At 37.4% G+C, this 20,552-nt stretch overlaps 1 protein-coding gene across 4 annotated transcripts; it reads right to left on the bottom strand.

Annotated features, from left to right (window-relative positions):
* Positions 1–6,780: 6,780 nt before the first annotated feature.
* On the bottom strand, positions 6,781–20,276 carry tfap2c (transcription factor AP-2 gamma (activating enhancer binding protein 2 gamma)). Of its 4 annotated transcripts, none has more exons than XM_058403768.1 (7): positions 17,810–18,233; positions 16,022–16,480; positions 15,794–15,845; positions 11,920–12,142; positions 10,218–10,336; positions 9,015–9,156; positions 6,781–8,134 (listed from the first exon to the last, which is right to left on the bottom strand). In XM_058403768.1, the coding sequence occupies exons 1-7, from the start codon at positions 17,855–17,857 to the stop codon at positions 7,837–7,839; spliced, it is 1,341 nt and encodes a 446-aa protein (XP_058259751.1). In that variant the 5' UTR covers positions 17,858–18,233; the 3' UTR covers positions 6,781–7,836. The 4 variants fall into 4 exon arrangements, with proteins under 4 accessions (XP_058259751.1, XP_058259754.1, XP_058259753.1 ...); XM_058403771.1 differs by lacking the exon at positions 17,810–18,233 and adding an exon at positions 20,121–20,264 and having other exon boundaries at positions 6,782–8,134; XM_058403770.1 differs by lacking the exon at positions 17,810–18,233 and adding an exon at positions 20,121–20,276 and having other exon boundaries at positions 6,783–8,134; positions 16,022–16,483.
* Positions 20,277–20,552: the final 276 nt, after the last annotated feature.

The raw sequence follows: 20,552 nt of genomic DNA on the forward strand, positions 1-20,552 counted from the left end.
TGTATTTTGCAGATTAATGAGAAATACAGTTTTTGGAGTATGTGAAGTGCCTGACGCTTAGACGCAATGTGCCATATAATTAGCAGTGGTGTGATATCTCATGAGCGATAATTATCAAGTTTTTTGACAAGTGGTATGTCAACATAAGATTATGAATAATACAGTGTCGAGCACTGAAACAAAATATTGACCAATAAGTGCCTTTATTTCTCAAGATTGATTTAAAAATTCCCATCAAATGTGTGGTGGAAAAATAAAGAAATATTTATTTGTACCAAATATGGGTTGTTCAACTTTAAAGTAACATACTAAAATAATTTACTAAAATTATGCGGAAATGTTATTGTTTAGGCTACTTTATAGTCCTGTCTGCAAAGATCACATTGCTTAAAGCTGGTTATAGACTGCGTGATTACTAAGATCTAGTACTTGCTACACTGGATGAGATGACCTTAATAAGTCTAGAACAGGTTGTGCCACAGAATGTGTTCTCTATGTCAGATTATCCTTTAACAATAGATTTGTAACCACTATGTTCCACGTATATAATCAATCAATGAGACCCAGCTCATGCAGACAACAGGGCTGTATAAACAGAAACATTCTTCAAAGTGAGCTTGAGGTAATAAGGATATGTTCTGTCATATAGCACATTTGTTTATGCTTCATCATTGTCATTGCTGTATCTGTAGGCTTCCTGTGAGCTTTGCAGAATCCTACGCAGAATCCTGTGTCATTTATAGATGAGTGTTGTAGCAGATGTAACTGATTTTAAAAAAGATTCTGATACTAACAGAACTGTTCTGTCAATTGTCTTTGGTCAAAGTGGCATTAAATTGGCTCTGGGCGAACACATCCACCATGACGAACCATTATGTGTTTTAAGACACCGATTATAACTAAAAAATTCTTTCATGATGTGCAATTCTTTTCTGTGGTAGCAAAATCACACAGTGTAAAACTAGCTAAACTGCCTAAATATGTGTAAATCTGCAGTCTGTGTGCTATTGGTTGTAAATCATAGCAAAACAGACAAAAGCATAATCAGTTGAGTGTGTTATCAGATACCGGCTGTCAAAATGTCTGTGATGCACCTGTATTATCAAATCATCAAAACAGAGAAGAAAGCTTAAATACTCTGTATGACTGACTGCAGGCAAATTTTTATGATGTTTAAATGACAAATTTTTGTCAACAGAACAAAACTGATATTCATCAGTCATTAATTCCTGACATAGTTCAGTTTAGTGAAGAGACAATGATGATGTTAGATCCTGTAAGTGACAGACAAACATAGTCTCAATTGAATGGTGCTGATAATCAAAGTGCTAACACATTTCCCAACTGCAACTTACAATTCTTTCATTTTTAGCAATAATGTTGTTTTCTCGTAAATAGTTGCTTTTAGACACTTGGTTTGTTGGTGTTCTTCAGTGAAATTGCAATGAGATGTGTACATGTAATTTTCTCCATTTTCATTTCTGGGGGTAAACAGAATTTTCAAAAAGCTATCATTTTACTTGTGGTTGAGACATGTACAAGTAAGACACCAGATTCAGTTCAGAGAAACTGCGGTTATAACAATTATATGTAGTACTAAAAGTAAAAATTGGTCAAAGGTTGTTTCTCCCACACTGCCGCTCATGAGGATAAAGAAAAACAAAATCTAAACTAGTTTCTCATGTAGGAATAATGATTTGTAAATATTATCTATGATAATAATATTATATTATTTTATTTTTTTTGTATTGACATAATATAAAGACACTACAGTGTGTTTCCAAGGAAAGTCTGGCTTTAATTAAAATGTATTAACTGAAATGGCCAGCTCTTTATTGAACATTTCGTCCTAGTTCTTGCATCATCACTTGCTTCAGTGGACATAGATACATTGAACTCCTTCTTCTTCTTCCTGCTTTGTTTATTTTGTCCGCCACTTCACTTTCAGGAACGACAGTCAACAACGTAAAAACCACAAAAAGGATGGGTGATGAAAACAATCACCATAAGCTGTCTGAGAAAAATGGCATGATTCATTTTGTTGACAGCATCATGTAACCCTTCCATAATCCACTGACTCGGATGGGAAAGAAACTCTGACAGATGGTACACAGACACTTCGGGTATGGGACAATGCCTCTATCTGTATTGGTTTAGTGCTTCTAATTTTCTTCATCTGTATTCAGATGTTAACTCAAAGTTGTGTGGCTTAAACCATCAACCTTTTTTTGTATTTTTAAATATTAACTCTAATACTATACCTAACAATGGAAAGAAGTGAAATATTGAAATGCCAGGACTGTCAGCATGAATTCTGGCTCTGACTGTTTCTCAACCTCAGCTACCTCACTCAAGTTCATAATTGGTCTTAATATGTACAGGTGTACAAAGAAACTTGTAGCCTAATCTAAAAGACTGCAATAAAGGATGCATAAATGCATTCCTGTTAAGAAAGGTGGTGTTAGAACACCCACATTTGCATACAGCTATCAATGCTGTTTAGAGGGTAATAATAATCTATAATTATTATGTTAGTATAACACCAGTAGTAGTTGGCTATATTGTCCCCGACAACACACGATTAGCTCACGTGTTCAGTAATTGATTTTGTAACAGTCAGATTAAATGTCGTAAAGGTAAACTGATTTAACCATGGAGTTTTCAAAAGAAAACCTACACTGCATGTTTTGAGTTGGACACACTGGCTGCCTGTACATTCTTTACAAAGGGCAGATGCTTTTAATTAAGTCTGATGCATCCGCCATTTTGAAATTTGTTTTCTAGTAAACTACAGGCAGTTCTCCAGGCTGGAAAATCCTTATTATGTTGATCAAGGACATCTTCCTTTATTGTTTGTAGAGCAATGGATTCATCTCTATGTTGACCTTATTGGACTGGTGGAACCATTCCCTCAGAAACAGACATCTGCTGTCTACCACAGAGGAGAGAAACCTTGGTGTGGATTTTGTGGCTTCGTCAGCCTAATTGGCAGGATTTTGCAAGTAAAGGAAGCAAGGGGTGGGGGGTATTTGGGTGGCTAGCCTAAGAGAGAGAGAAAGAGAGAGAGAAAGAGAGACAGGCCACCACATTCCCACAGAATGACACAAAAAGGGACAAAACACAGAGCTGCTTCATGATATCCTTCCTCATCTTTCCCAGCACCCAGCTCCTCATCTCTTCCCTTCTCCCTATGAGTCCCAAATACAAACCAACCGACACAGGCACAATCGCACTCAACTGTCTGTAATTTAGATTAATTCCTTCCACATTTTCTCCAAGGCTTACATGTTCACCCCACCCCCGTGCTTGTTTTTATGCTCTCGTTATTCAGATTCCTTGTACCCACAAACCACCCCCTGCCAGGCCCCCCACTGTTACGCTGGCCAGAAAGCAACTCAACAACAATCCACCCCTGCCCCCAAGACTCCAGCCAGGTATATCGACGCTATGTAGTATGTGCATGTCAAAGCATGGCACGGGTTCTGGCTTGACTTTCAACTGTACAAACTCTGTACGCTTGTATGTGCTGATGGACATATGATAAAGCCTGTTTAATCTGAAGGAATTTCAGAGTGGTTACAGCGGTTTGGAGTTTCTGTTCCTATTAGTGTTACTGCAAATGACTCCTAATGTAAACCAGCCTGTGAAAGGCTCGACACTGCATGCCTCCACTCAGAGGTGTGGCAAAAAAAAAACCTTACAAGGAAAAAAACAAAAGTATATTCTTTTTTTGGGGGGGATCTTCACAAGATTGACAAGATTGTAATGTGGTTACTGTAATCAGTTTGCATTATTATAAGGCTTTATGAATATCCAACATCTTCCACGCATGTCAGAGTTGCCCTTCTACAGCCAGTCTGAAAATATCTGTGCAACTAATACCTTTCATACCAAGCAAGTGAAATAAACAAGTACAATCAAACACATGGTTTCCAACAGCCTACGTCACTGAACCAAGAAACAAGGGTAATATTAAGTGTAATTAAGACAGAAACAAACAAGGTATGACAGCTGACTTTGCATATCATGATAAGACTGGAGACTTATTAAGAACCTAATTATGCACTTATGACATGGGTCAAATTATGATGGCTATATGACTGGGTCAGAGCGTCTCCAAAACACCAAGTCTTGTGGGGTGTTCCTGTTATGCAGTGCTTAGTAACTACCAAATGTGGTCTAAGGAAGGACAATCAATGAACCGGCAATTGGGTTATGGATGCCAAAGCCTCACTGACGAGTGTGGGAAGTGAAGGTAAGCCCATCTGGTCTGATCCCACAGAAGAGCTTCTGTAGCACAAATTGCTGAAAACTGTTGGTTATGATAGAAAAGTGTCAGAACACACAGTGTTCTATAGAACAAGGCATGCAGATGGATGCAGTGTGATGCTCTGGGCAATGTTCTGCTGGGAAACCTTGGTAGCCCTGGTATTCATCTTGATGTTACTTTGACATGTACCACCTTCCTAAATAATTTTACAGACCAAGTACACCCCTTCATGGCAACCATATTCCCTAATGGAAGTGGATTCTTTAGGCATGATAATGCACCCTGGCACAATGCACAAACTGTTCAGAAATAGTTTGAGGAACATTAGAAAGAGTTCAAGTGATGACTTGGCCTCCAAATTCCCTAGATCTCAATCTGATTAAGTATCTGTGGGATGTGCTGGACAAACAAGTCCGATCCATTCAGGCCCCACCTCATGACTTACAGGACTTAAAGGATCTGCTGCTAACTTCTTGGTGCAAGATACCACAGCACACCTTCAGAGGTATTGTGGAGTTCATTCCTCAACAGGTAATAGCTATTAATAGGCAGGAAATTTTAATGTTGTGATTGGTGTATATGTACAACAATTTCTAGTGTTTATATTGAATAATAAAAAAATATCCAGTTAGCAACAGCTTTGTGTTCAGAAAATGTTGAAAAAGGAGGTCACAGAAGAATGGCAAAACTGGTTTGAGCTGACAAGAAGGCTGTAGTAACTGCGGTGAGGAGAAAAGCATTCAGAATGCACAACATGTCGAACCGTGTGGTGGATGGGCTAAAACAGCAGAAAACCACATCAGGTTCCATTCCATTCAACTAAGAATAGGAATCTAATGCTACTGTGGAAACAAGCATAATACACTATAACCACATCCAATATATATCATCTATTCCTTCTCTATAATAAGAGGCTCAACCTTAACTCAATTTATCATTAATCACAAGAATCAGTCAAACAAAGGAAATGACACTTAATGATTTATATTCGATGACATGTTTTGTATCTTGTCAGCTAAATTCGCCATAATATTGCAGTTACACTTGGTTGGTTTTCAGCCATGACAAATAAACAATTAAAGAGATACATCCTTGTTCAGTCAGACAGTCAATAAAAAAGCATCCATGAAAATAACTTTGTGTATTAGGTATCAAATATGTGAAACTACATTTTGTTGGCTTTCCATTATAGTCTTTGAAGCTCAGGCTATTTTTCAGACTGTATCCCAGTACTCTAAAAGCATAAATTCTACACACAAATGAGCCTACACACAAAATACATAAGAAATGAACCGGTACATATAGTGAGTTATTGATCTATTCACAATGAAAAGCTTTGCAGCAGGAGATACAATAATACACAGACAGAAAACATGAGAGAATCAGCAGGCTTGAATTTAACAAACACAAGAATGAAGTATGTGCATGCTTGTATGTTGCAAAACACATCGGTCAACACCTGTCTAGTAAAAGAGGAAACGAATGCCACAACCATTGGCAGTCAGTCATCAAAGCTAGTCCTCTGAAAGTTAGCATGGCTCATCTTTCAGTCTTGTGCGGGAAAAGAATCAAGCAAAGGCGGTTAGAGGCAGCCATAGCTCAGCAGCAAAAGCCACATGGCCGGTCCATCAGGTTCTGAGGGAGAAGCTCACACTTGCCAGTCACATGAATTACACACACGCACACACACACACACACACACACACACACACAAACACAAAAACAAAACACACACCCGTGGCGTGAAAAGAGGAAGATATAAGAAAGCACGATGAATAATGTGGCCGTGATAATCATAGGTAAGCTGGAATAATGGCACATTTGTAAAGATGTATGACAAAACCTTGTTGCTTTACTAGCTGGTGCATTGCTTGAACAATCGCCCAGAATGCCACCTTTCTCGAACAATTTCACAACCCCACCATGCATTTCCACATCCTGTAATTTGCATTTAGAAAAGTGTCCCTGTTTAAGGATGAGCAAATATTTTCTTATCGTTTTCTGGCAAGCTTTGCTAAACAGCTAATTCTCCTGTTGTACAGCACCCGGAAAGAATCAGCATGGATTACTATAATGTAAAAAAAAAAAAAAATACAGCCAGGATCTTATCTCTCCTACTCATCGGTTTTACAGTCACACCCATTTATAGCATGGAAAGGTGAGAGGTGAAAATACGGAACTGTGTTTACAGGTGATGAATAAACAAACTATTGGGAGATCTATGTAAATCATGCATGTCTAGCATCTGTTGGTCTTTGTCCTGATCCATTTTCTTTACCATCTGCTATGTAATATTTCTTATGGTTTAGAATGAACAATGATAGCACTTTACACAGTTACTATTTTTCTCATATTGCTGTTATTTACACTTGAATTGGCTTATATCTCCATGCCTCACTGGCGTAAGCGTGTGCGTGTGTATTAGAGTGTACCAATGAGCCGACCACATAAATGAGAAGACTTAACAAGTGCAGCTATGAACAGTGTTTTCTTTTTATTCTTCTTTATCCTATAGCTTTAAAAGGCTTTTACACTTATATGAAAAGAAAACAATCCCCAAGGCCTAATGACTATATGATAAAAAAAAACTAACCTATTTATAAAAAGATTAAGACATCTTTTTGAAAGCAAAACCATACACCAGAATTGTACCAGTATTTACAAATCCCATTAAATTACAACATAAATTAGAAAATATTTACATTTAGGGCAAGATAAGTGGAAGCAAATTTTCTAGTCCATTTAATCTAAAAGTATAAAAAAGACATACTGTATTTACAGAAAACATGGATAGTATCACACAAAACACACATGCATTTGTCTGTCTGACTCTGATCTTCGGATAACTTGAATAATGTTGAAAATATTAAGCAGGTTACCAGTGTACTTAACTGGGGCACATTTGCTCATCATTGTGATCTTATTCAGTGAACATTTGGTATAAAGCTAATAGGACAATAAAAACAGCCCTGAAAGAGCATTTATTATTTATCCCAAAATTGTCACTTGACAATTTTTTTTTCAGTGCCTTTCGGGACATTTATATCGATGCTTATTTACGATAGAGACATACATAACACTCATTCATGCTAACAATACTCCCACAGACAGAAGTACAATAACACTGCATCCAAATGAAGTTAAGCAAAAAAGCTACTTATTCTCTCAAAGTGGATCAAATGTCCTCTGCATGTCCTCTGCTTGTTGTCAGCACCAAAGATGATGACATCATCAATGTAGGACTTCCTCTTCATGAAAAAACCAAAAGCTAAAATCCACATATAAACTCTTGAAATGGTATCTGCTTTAAAAAAAAAAGAGAGAGGAAAAAAAAAAGCTCCCACCATATTTTTGGGCGAACACTTGTCTAGAGATGTTGGTGGAGAAATTACAATAATCTGCGCCAGTTACTCGGAAGAACAAAGAGGATAGCCACTGTGATCTGGAAGACCAGAATATGAAGGAAGGAGCAGTGAGCCATTAATCAATCAGCTGGACCGACAAAAAGGTGACGAGGCACCGACCGCTCTGTGGTCCTCAAAAAATGTTTCAGCAAACTGGATGCTTCACTTCCTGTGTTTGTCCATCTTGTCCATAGCTTTGCTGCTTCCATCTGAGGAGCCTTGTGAGGAGTCTCCAGCTGCATTAAGGTACATTTTGTCCACCTGCTTCAGAGCCTCATTGAGGTAGTTCTGCAGCGAGGTCATGGCAGCGCAGATGGCTGGTGAGCCAAAGCCGTGTGTAATGAGGCTGAAGTGGGTCAGGCAGCCTTGGATGCCCGGGTCCAAAATAGGAACCGGCCGTGAGTTGCCCAGCGGACTGCGATCCTGGGTCAGGAGGTCTGTGAACTCCTTGCAGATTTGCCTTTGTGAAAAAAAATGGCAAGTATGTGTTAAATACAAAACATGAAGTCTTTCAGTCTTTCATATTATTAACATAATTCTAAAAGTGAGAACACAGTAGTATTAATGTTTATATATTTATAGCACATTTTTGTAAATATGAACCAAAAAAAGTGACTTTAGGCCCTGTCATATATGAAGGAAAAGTTTAGCTTGATCAAGTGTCCACCTGTGCACACACATGCACACCTGCCAACTGCCTTCAGAAAGATCCCCAGGTGTCTACTACCATAAATATTGTATCAGATCAAATACTAACTGTATAAATATTATATTAATATTAACATACAGCATATGACAATTTAGCTGAAACCTTAAAAGCAAGGGTTCTCAAATATTTAGTGGCTATGGATACAGCTAACTGAAAAGCAAAATATGTTTGTTGAAGTGGTAGAGTTTCATAAATATTTTACTCAGAGGACACTTTTTATTAAAATAGTGATAAACTTCAGGTGGACAATATACTTGTTTGTGAGCTATTGAGATTACGTTTAAAACCATTCTTTTTAATTGTCCAGTCAAATAATTTAATTCTGGGATGTAACAAAATTGAAACAAGAAAAATAAAAAAATAAGAAAAACAAAAATCACAGATCCCTTGGCTTTGTTTCACAAACTCGTGGATCCATCAATTAGAATCATGTCCTTTTAAGGCTCTCCAAATTCTCCCACACAGGGTTTGCCTTTCAGAAACTAAACCACTTTACAAAGCTAAAGAACACATACCCTTTTCTATTGACCAATCTACATTCTGTTTAGGTTAAATTGGATAGATTTCAGTACAATAAAAAATGGGAGTTTGTTTGGGCACAAATCTAAGTGCATGAATAACTGAAACTCACTTGGCAGCCAGAAGCATGTTCTTGCGCGAGTTGATCTCATTGCGTTCAACATGGGGTCTTCCCAGATATTCAGCCACTGCCTTAGCGGGAAACTCTGTCTCACAGACATAACCAAAGTCTCGGGCCAGGTGTACAGCCTCACCTGCAGACATTAATCACAGGTGAGTCAGATGCATATGACTCTTTGAACCAACATTACTTACACAGTAACCCAAGAATTCCACTAATAAATCAAATTACACTACAAAGATAGAGACACAGTTAGACACATCTACTCTTGGGGAAGGGGTGGTCACATTGCATGTGTTTAATGGGTTTAATGTAGCTGAAGGCAGCAAACAATTTTAGACACCCAACAGAGGCGCTTATTGATAGACTACAGATAGTCATTATGTCTAACAATAACACATAGTGAGTCTCCAACTTTAAGGTCAGCTTCTCCTCTTGGCTAGCAAACACATGATAACAAGCCTCAATTCAGCATAGAATGTCTCCAAATAACAGCCTTCCGGTCATGTTCCTGTTCCTCTCAACATTGAGAATGACAACAATACAGAAAAGAAAAAGATTCCATATAGCTGGGGGCAATAATACACATGATCCATGTATGAACATCTCCCTGACTCAAGGCTTTAATATTCCTTTACAAAAGGTAATTCTGGATATAAAGTATCATGAAATTAAAGCCTTTGTTAGCGCATGCCCTTAAGTTTAATTTGTAGTGTGGAACTGTGGAAAAAAAAACAGGTGAGCAATTTATGATAGAAGAGAATGCTTGAAGTTGCTATGCCAGTACTTGTCATTGTCTAGCATGATAAATAGCTCCGATGTAGAAGATCCTTTGGAATTTATAGGCCTGGGTTTTGTGAGTCATTTCTTGCTCTTCAGGTTTTAGGCAGCTGCTTGCTAACTTTAAATGTCAACAGGAACATCCTTTCAGGTGGTGCGAACGCTTTCATCATGCTTGAAGTGTAATAAAAGCTGGGCAGGTAATAAGAATTTTGTTAACGTTTCTGAATAAAAAACCTAAAGTAGACTGACGCGCTGACTAAGAGTTTTATTCGTAAAGTTTATTAGAATAATCTTCAGGGCAACATCGATCAAAAAAATATCAGTTACTGAATGAAATGTGGCTGTAAATCTCATACTTTTCTGAATTTATAGTCACACTGGGTTTATTTATACTAATGGGTTCTCCAGTACCTTCTACAAGCGCTGTTAGCAGAGTGACGTTAGCTGCCTTCCTGCGACCTGCTGGCAAGTTCAGCCCAATCTTATCCAACTTCTCTCTGAGGGATCTCCCACCATTCTTTGATTTGGCCCTGTGATAAAAAATAAAAAATAAAAAAAAGTATGTCAAATAATTCATTTAACTGTTTGGTAAATTCAGACAAACAATTTTCAACTGACGATTTTCAGTAGCTTACTGAATGCGACTGAGTGTGTGAGTAAACAGCTAATGGAAACATAGCTCGAGAGCTTCTTCAGTGAGAAAACACACACACACATTCCCCACTTAATTGAGCTGCTTCAGGTTTCTGCATGACTAGACTTGGAGGCTTGGCGTTGTCCTCTACATTAGTGAGTAAGAGAGACTCATCATTGGGGAGGAGAGAGAGCACCCTGCTTCTGCCAACCCCCCTTTGCCAATCTCTTTATGACCTACTTAATAATGTCTCTAAGTGTGTGTGTGTGTGTGTGTGTGTATGTGTGTGTGCAAGTATTTAACCCATTGGACCAAAAAAATGTCCTTGAAATAATAATATACTGTCAAATGTCCACACAATCAGCTATTCCACCTTTTGAAAAACAATCTTTTGATTACTGAGCTTAGGTTTTAATTAGCTAAGTAACTATCATGTGGAATTCAGGGTCCTCTGACTGTGTGTGTGTCCATGATGGTGGTAATATACATCAGAATTTTTTATTTCTTGAGTAAGTAAGTAAGTAAGAAAGAAAGAAAGAAAGAAAGAAAGAAAGAAAGAAAGAAAGAAAGAAAGAAAGAAAGAAAGAAAGAAAGAAAGAAAGAAAGAAAGAAAGAAAGAAAGAAAGAAAGAGAAAGAAAGAAAGAAAGAAAGAAAGAAAGAAAGAAAGAAAATATCTCTTCTAAGCTACTGGGGTTAAATTTAGGGCTAGGTGTACTCACAACACACATGGACAGTGAAAAATCTGCTTTCCCTGTAAATACAGCTCTAGGCAGGGAATATTTGTGACACCCCAACTCTGCCTATTTCCCTCAACACCACTCATGTGAGCAGCACAAGATCAACTATTCAGCTGTAGTTAAAATGTATTGTCTTTCTCTATTCACACAAACAGATATTTATATTTTTATACCCATTTATGTTTGAATTTGAATGAATTTTTAATAAGTAGTTTCCACTCAGAATTGAATTTCTTGCAGTTTTCATTGAGGAGCCTTTAAGTTGAAGCTTAATAAAGCAATAAAGCCGTTGAAGCAATAAAGCCTTCAGTTTGAAGCTCTCTTCCGAAGCTTTTGAGAAAATACCAAGATGTGCAAAACGACACTGGGAACTCCATGAGAAAAAATTTCTCTGAGCATGTGTGTCCAAATGTTTGACAGGGAGTGTCTGATAATTATGGATATCGCTGATCTTCACTTCACATAGTGCAAGTTAAAATTCATCGTTAAGATCACCCACTGTTTCATAGCACTAATACCAATACATCCAGTAACAACTGTCATGTGGTGACACTATGTTATATAAGCATGATGTTTTAACCCCAGCTCACACGGTACTGTGCCTAAGTGTATGGGTAGACTTTTTACACACATCACAGCATTCTCTACACGAAAAAATAACCGAAATCAATATCAGAATCAACATTTCACTACTTTTAGATTTATTAAAATATGCTGATACTGTGTATAGGCATGTCTCACCTGCGTAGTACACCGCCGAGCAGGGAGGCGTTGAGACACTCAGGTGGGGACAGGCGTCTCTGAACCTCGGCTACAGTCACTTTGTACTTAGAGGTGGAGCTGAGCAGAGAAAGGCGGCCAGGGACAGAACAGAACACCTCTGTGGGATTGGATACCATGCCCAGCAGGGACTCCCTCTGAAAGGGAACACCTGTTGGGTTGCCCTTAGGATGAGTCACCGGACCTGCGCAGGAGAGACGGGTGTAATGTTCGTCAATAATCCATGAGACATGAGGAAAGTTAGCCGAGATAGTCATCTTGCCATTCGGTTTAAATTCGTAATGGAATTATTACTTTGGGGTTTAATCAGAGTATTATAAATGCAATTGTCATAAGGCCACCATTTATTCATCTGTTTCATTATTGGTCACTAATTCAGTCCAGGATATGGTATCTCTTATGTTCTTTCCTCTCCATAATAGGTTAGCTGACATTTAAATTGAAAATTCCAGCTGTGGAAAACAGCCTTTGGTGCTTTTATATAGAAACTTTCAATACAGTTGAAATCCTCATATAAACTCTTCCTTTTTAAAGTCTTTTGGGAACTAGGTATCACTAGGATGTTGCCTGTTACTTTTCCTTACTTTTTTTGTTTACAAACACCTGGTCATAATTGAAACTAGTCCATTGTCTGCAAACAGGAAGTAGTTATGGAGGAAAAAAATAATAATCTGAAGTGATGTTCTTATGTGAAGACAGTGTAGTCTCTGAAGTTTTTAGGAAATGATCGTTCCAAACTTTTAATAAGAAACAGACATGCATCATCCTACACACCAACCTCCAACTTAGTAAGCAGCTACACAAGAGATGCAAGAGGCAAATACCGCATTAGTCACAAATTATTGCTTACCATAAGCCATTAATTCCATAATCCTGCGCTTACTTTCTTTACCTTTTAACAAGTCTAGTACTAAAGGAGTATTAACGATGAAGCTGTGTTAATGCTATAGGAAGAAAGTAGTACGCTAAGATTAGACTCCATGTCATAGTCTGCGAAAAAAAAAGATGCCTGCCAAAGAAACAGGCATTACTCATGCCACTGGCCTCACCGGCAAAACAGCAACAAAAAAAAAAAAAAAAAAACAGATAAGAGATAAGAATGATGGCTGGTCATTTAGAACAAAACAGATATTTGATCACAGGATATTTTTTATGCACATATGCCATATGGTATCAATAATCAAATATGCAACATAAAACAATATACGTAATGCAAAGGTACTGTGTAAAATTCTGGGTTCTATTCAGTATAAATTACAAGTCTGCAAAATGAACATATGCTGACAATATGTTGTTGTTTTAAGGAATTATGACACAATACGTTTTTTTCAGAGAGTATCATGTGACTTCTGACTGGCTTAACTGCTTAAAAGGGTCATGCTTGGCTGTTAGGACCCGAGTTTGAATCCCAAAAAAGCCAACTGCCGTCTGTGACTGAGTCATAGTTCAGCACTGCTGGACACTGCGAGCTCACGCGAAGAACCGGGCAGTTTGCAATCCCTTGAGGGCGCTTATATTAACTCTCACCCTCCCAGAGTGACTGGAATCAGACAGAGGGTGGGAACTGGCCAGATATAAGACTACGGAAATGACTAGCCAAAAAAAATAAATAAATTGTGAAACTGTGCTTTTATAGTATTGAATTTGCATTACAACAATTTGCATTATTAATATTGAATTTCACAACCGTAATCAGCATCATTTGGAAATTTGTTTTTTCCCTAATTATTTGATTTTTTTCCCCTTTCATTGCATTTTTAAATGTTTTTTTTATGTGACACTGCTGTTTTGCAAGTCAGCAATTCTAATGAGAAACAGACTGCTGACAAAGTTTACATACAAACAGGCTCATCTGCCTCATTTTTTAACCATTTTTTTGTAACTGTATTTTCACTTAATGACCATAACTATAAGAAATACTCATAATGCGTATTGTGTCAAGGTTAGAACCAGATACTGGATATTGGTGGGAGGATGTATGTTTCAAAGAAAACATAAATAACAAACTGCAGTACACATGTGGGCTCATTACATTCATTTGAAACAAACAAATAACATAAAATCTGGTTGCATATAAGGTCATCATTCTAAAAGTCATCTTTTTTTTTTTTTTTACTGTTAATGTGTACTGCTTTTGTCACTAAGGCACCACCCAACTTTGCAAGCTCTTGCTAGTCAGATATTTATGTACTGTCTCATGTCAAAATGAACTGTAGCCAAAATATGCCTCATCTGGAAACTGAACTTACTCAACCTATCTTCAGTTTTCTATAGTTTACCACCGCATCATCATGAAGAGACCTTCAATTTCTGTCAAACCAGTCCACCCTGCTTTGATTTGATTGGCTAATTTAAAACAAATAAAGCCTGTCATTTACTTGAATATTGTCTGTGATGGCTGTGCCAATGGTATGTTCTGATATTATATTTTTGCTCATCGCCCTTAAACGTTCTATTCTGTGCCTAAGCTGAGATCATTGACTCAGATGGTAGAAGAAGTCATTTGGATAATAAAACCAAAACTGTGACTTATATAAACCACACAAACCCAAATTGTGCCAAAGCTATCCATGCTGTAATCAGGTTTTTTAAAGCAAATGTGCATTTCTCAAGATACTCCAGAGTTAAAAGAAACTCAAAATTACTGACTGAATATAATGCATGCCATATCTGTCAAATCTGCTTGTGGTAAATTTCCTATGGAGCAGAAATATGAAAAAAATATATTGTACAAAACAGCAAAAGAGAGAGCGAGAGAGAGAGCGAGAGAGAGAGAGAGAGAGAGAGAGAGAGAGAGAGAGAGAGAAAGAAAGAGAAATTTTCCATCCCTAAATCTTTATTCTGTGTAATCCGGCTGATTCATGGTGATTTTATTTGCTTTATCTTTAATAAAAGCTGCCACCCATGTTACTTGAATTATTCATCCACGGTTGCTTGAATTAATCAAATATAGATGACGAGGGTACTTGTCATTTTCATGTTTCTACATTTCAGGACACATCATTATATTTCTTTTATCGTTTCATCTTCATGTAGGCAAAACAAGTTTTAACTTCTCGTAGATAAAACTTTAACTACATCTCACAGACGATATTTGGGCAAATATAATGCGAAATATTCACATTAACAATTTTACCAAGAGTCCTTCGGAAATGTCTCTGTATGCTTACTTAGAAATATTTCCTGTCACAACAAATGACTGAGCAGAATGTATTTGTCTCAAAAGTGCCCCACCCCAAGCGTTGTTGTTTCATGTTTTCTCCTTTTGCGTGAGTTTACTGAGGCGCTAAACTCTGACAGCACTCAACGCCAATTCAAAAAGCAAAAAGAATTAAGCTTAGACAACAAAGATGGCCTAGGCCTCTGCTCTCTGAGCCAGCAGAGCATTCCGCAACTTGTCAGTCTGTGTGCCATTTTGAGAAGATTCCTCCTGCTGACTTTCCATTCAGCCTGAACGAGAACTACAATGCAGCGAGGATCAAACCCAGATTAGTTAAATGGAGCACATGGCCAAGAGGATTAGTGGTGAAGTTTAAACCAGAGCTTCCTCAACTCCTCCTATTCACATTTTCATTGTGCAATGCATCTGGGTTGGGTGCAGTAATTTATGCCATACGTGCATTATGTGCATCCTGGCATCTCCCGTTATTGAAGCACACTACTTTAAAAAAAAAAATAAAAACAGTATTTTAAATAGTAACATAACTCCACTGTAATTAAGCAAGCAAGAGCCATCATTTGATATCATATATGATTGATCTTGTTTTTGTGCAACAGTGGAACAGACAGTTTAAAAAAACAGCAAAATTCAGCAAGAAAAGAAACCCAAACCAACCTTTTTTGATGACTGTCTGGTCAGCGGTTACAATACTGTGATCATCCACATGCTGAAACAACAAACAAAATTTTTAAAAATTATTGTCTTACTTGTATCCGAATATTCTGTCTTAGATTATCGGTGCTGGGGTCGGGTTAAATAATGTAATTCCAGTTAAGCAATAATTTATAGAGAAGATTTGCTCTATTTGAAAGAATCTGAGCACTTGGCCTGAAGAACACTCACTTGGACGTCGTCGAGTCCTTGCCCCATTTCATGCAGTCCCATATTGTCGCCCATTGCTGACTCAAGTCCATGGACATGTGGAGGTAGCAACTCTGGCCGCCTAAAGCCATCTCTTCGAATGCTGGAAGATCCACCTTCTAAGCCCAGAATCTGAGTAGTGAGTCCACTGCGTGCATGTGGTCCGATCCCGTCTTGGTTTTGACGGCCGGGCCACGGCTGTTGCTGATTAGATGTCGGGGACTGATGGATAGAGTTGATGTTGAATGGGTCGCTGAGGTGAGAGTACGGGTCATTCGGCTGGGTGTAAGGTAGTGGTTGATAGGGAGGAGGGAAGTATGGTGGTTGAAAGTCAGAGCCGGTTGAGTGTGATAGAGAAGGTGCCGGACTGTAGAGGGGCTGACTAACCACCGGATGGTGCGGTAACCGTGAATTTCCATTGCTGTTGCCATCATGCCTCTCCTGCTGAAATGTACATAATGTCTCATTAATGTCAAGTAAAACAAAAAGTACACATAATTATATAGACTTATTGCTTAAGCAAAATGAATACAGCAGTGGTGGCTTAAGGGTTAATGCGTTGGGTTACTGCTCAGAAGGCCATAAGTTCCAGCACTGGTAGTGCCATAATGCCAATAGACCCCATGAAATACCCATTCTGCTCTGGGGTGCAGTGTCATGAATGATCCTGCATTCTGACTCCAGCTAAAATGCAAATAAAATAAATAATTTAGCTGTTTTTTTACTTGTATCTGTCACAATAAAAACTATCCTCATCTTTTAAAGCTTACAAATTGAACAAATTGAATAATAATAATAATAATAATAATAATAATAATAATAATAATAATAAACCCTCTTTATCATTGATTAATAGAATCCATATTAATTATTTTTTAAGCAGAGAAAGAAAATTAATATCTGACCAAAAACAAATATGTTAAATTTATTTTTTGTAACATCAGCCGCCAAAGAGACTGGGTTTGTGTTATAATTATTTTTATTTTTTATTATTATTTTTATTTTTACATTTAAGCCCAAAATAATTTGTCTCTCACACACAGAATAATGCAAAGAGTCCTCCATGGTACATAATGCAGGACTTTGGTCGGCGTGTCAGTATTGTTCAAGGTGCTTTGTGAGGCTGAAGGGCTTCAGTATTACTGTCAGTGCGGACAAAGCGCGCGCGACACCCAGCCTGCTATCCCCAGTGTGTTGTGTCAATAGCCGAGACAATCAATAGGGTTATTATTCATTTACAATAAGAAAACCTGATAATTAAACCTCGGTGGTGTTAAATATAAATGAGCTGTATGAAGCTATTCGTTTACTGGTGATGTCGAACATTTAGTGGAGAGGGTTCGACTGTTTAAGAGCTACTTAGACCAGTTCTTCAGGAGGGAAATTAAAACAGCGTGGAGTAAACTACTTAAAAGTCTATCGGGTAGAGGAACTGATGCAAATGGTCAACGTTGCATTGGAAAAATTAAAATATAACAGTTGCTTGAACAGTCCATTATGTCAACAGCTTTCAGCATTACCCGGACCTGAGACTTCTGGGCTAACTTGATCTTGATCACATGAATTGTGAAATGTTAAGGCTTAAACAAAGGCATGAGAACAAGCAGTTTTAGGCATGTACTTTTTACTATGGAAAAACTATTTGCAGTTGTTATGCGATAAAGATAGATCTGTTAAAACATTAAAGCAAAACAGGAAATTAGCGCTCATGCGAGACTCTACGGACAAAACTCACGGTTTTCTACAGATCCCATTTCCTACTTTACTTACCTCGCAATCCTCCTCGTACTTCACGTTATCTGCCAACTTCCACAACATTTTTTTTTCTTTGACAGAATGCAAACCTTACACACAGGCCTTAGACACGAAGACTTGATAAGATTAAAGCTCGTCGCCTACAGTTTAGTCCAGGGAGCACACTATACACAGTGAAGAAATGCATCAACTCTGGCGCATGAAACCGCCGCGTCTCGGGAGAGTGAGGGATTAATCGGCAGTAATAATCACCGCATGAACAAACTGTTCTCTCTGACTCTTCCGATTGTCAAAGTGAACACGTAGCGAGAAAAAATAGATTAAAAAAGTAAGATCAGCTACAAATAACCAACACAGTCTGAAACTTCGAAAACTTCTAAAGTGGACTCCCTCTGACGGACCAAAGCCTGTCCTGTCCTCGACTCGTTTATCCAGTTGGAAGCGTCGCCACTATATTTGCATAGACACCACGGATGGGCGGGGCCTTTACGGAGTGTAATCACTGATGCCCTGGCCAATTGGTTACTGCAGAAACAACGGACCAATCAGTGCGCTGTCCGCCTATTCATCAGCCTGAGCTTCCATTTTATGTTCGATAAAACTGCTAGGATACTTATTCAGAGACTATATTAATGTAACTTATTGCAGATTAAATTATTAACTTTATTTATAGGCTATGAAGGCGTATTATTATTATTATTATTATTATTATTATTATTATTATTATTATTATTATTATTTGTGTTGTTATATTAATCGATGTTTGTTGTTGTTTAAGTGCAGAAAATAATATGTTTGATCAGTGAGTGATGTTTTCCAAAAATTCTTTTGAACTTTTCCTTAAACTCTGTGCGAATATCCAGAGCTTAAGCGCCGATCTGCATTCACTTCACCACTAAGCAGCAGAGATCCGCTCTCTAATCTTAATTACCTAGCTGCTTTTCCGCGGCCTCTGTGGCGACTTTCGCTTGTTTTCGCATACAAAGATGCAGGATATCACATAACCCCTTTCTACAATTTCAATAATAAATGTTGTTTATTCGAATTATTATTACTGGAGAGTTACCCGTAAAGCAGTGTCTTTTTTTTCTAAATGGCTTTGTTATACCTAAATTATAATTTAAAAACATTTTTTTCATGTTTATTTATTTATTTTTTCATTTATTTATATATCTATTTATTTACCATTGAAAAAAATTACACTTGTTCCAGCAGAAACAGCAGAAACTTTGTCTTTGCAACAAAGTAAAAATTAATTATGGAAGCTATGTATTTAATGAAGTGCAAAAAACCAACGTTATAGTCATATTTAACACGTTTTTATTAAAAGCAATGTCAGTTAAATTGGCTGTGTGATTTAGGAATACATAAACATTGTAAACAGAAATAAACGTACCGTTTAAGAATATTCGGGTCATTTAGATAATTATTGTACAATATTTGAAGTTGTAAAACCTACCAGCGGATCTCGGCTTTTATGATTTATCTGATTGATGATTTTAATTCTTTACATAAATAAAGAATATATATGTATATATATATATATATATATATATATATATATAGCAGATGTCGTTATTAGATATATATATATATATGTTGCATTCGCAGCACAACACAGAAGGCGTTGGGCCTTACTGTTTATTTTTATTTTTATTATTTTTATGTTTTGTTTTTGTTTTTTCATTTTAAAAAAGCAAGCACCTCTGACTAAAAAATTTGTTCCCAGTTTTGTCTCAAACAAAATAATCTAGATAACAGAAAAGCGGACGAGGCAAATGTAAACTGAGCAAGTTAAAATTCTGTCCAGGACACCAGGATATTTAATTGCATGTTACACACTAAAAATGTAAATATTAATTCATACACCTGATAATATATAACATTGCAGGTTACATCTTTGCTGTTAATTAAATATTAATTAAACCCATTAAACTCATCTCATCCATAGACAGCATAGCCAGGATATTCCTCATAAATATAGGCTACTTGATGTGCAAAACTAAACGCAAGCGGTGACCTTACTCATATATTTTTTTTTAATTTTGTATATTACTATTATTGTTGTTGTTTTTGTTGTTGTTATTGTTAGAATTATTAAGAAAAACCGAACAATTTATTACATTGTTCTTAACACACTTTTTAAACAATTGTGTAAATAGTCAACTGCTTAGAACAGGTAGCAGCCTAATCCCAACAAAGGATGCTCTGGATAACAACTAAAACTTCAAAACTGGGTCAAAAACAAACTGAAATCGTATCGGTAGTTGTATGCATTTTGTAAAATAAAAATCACACACATTATTCGCAAAGAAAAATAACTTACCCGCCAGTCCAGCCTCTCTAATAACGACATCTGCTAAGATATCTGTACAGTCCTTTCCGAGTAAAAGCGAATGCCTGAGATCACAAGTGCGCGTTATCGCTGACTACACCTGGCTGCCGACTTCTCTCTCTGCGCATGCGCGAAACCTGCGCCACCTGAGCACAGACTGTAAAGTCGATGGACCGAGCTAATAGGTCCAAATGACGAATGCGGTGCCTTCATTCAAATCAGAGTAGACACGTGGTCATAACGCTACGACCCGTGAACACGTGAGTCATGTTATTTTACCCAGTGTGTTTGATTTCAGCGCTTTTACGAGCATCATTACATGATATGTACTCACTGCTGCAAGGCCAGTGAATCCAAATGATGTTTTCCCTTTAATTAAACGTGTGTTGCATGTCTTCATCCAAAAAGCATAGTCTGTAAATA

Source organism: Hemibagrus wyckioides, linkage group LG11 (genome assembly GCF_019097595.1).
Source record: "Hemibagrus wyckioides isolate EC202008001 linkage group LG11, SWU_Hwy_1.0, whole genome shotgun sequence".
Taxonomy (NCBI): domain Eukaryota; kingdom Metazoa; phylum Chordata; class Actinopteri; order Siluriformes; family Bagridae; genus Hemibagrus; species Hemibagrus wyckioides.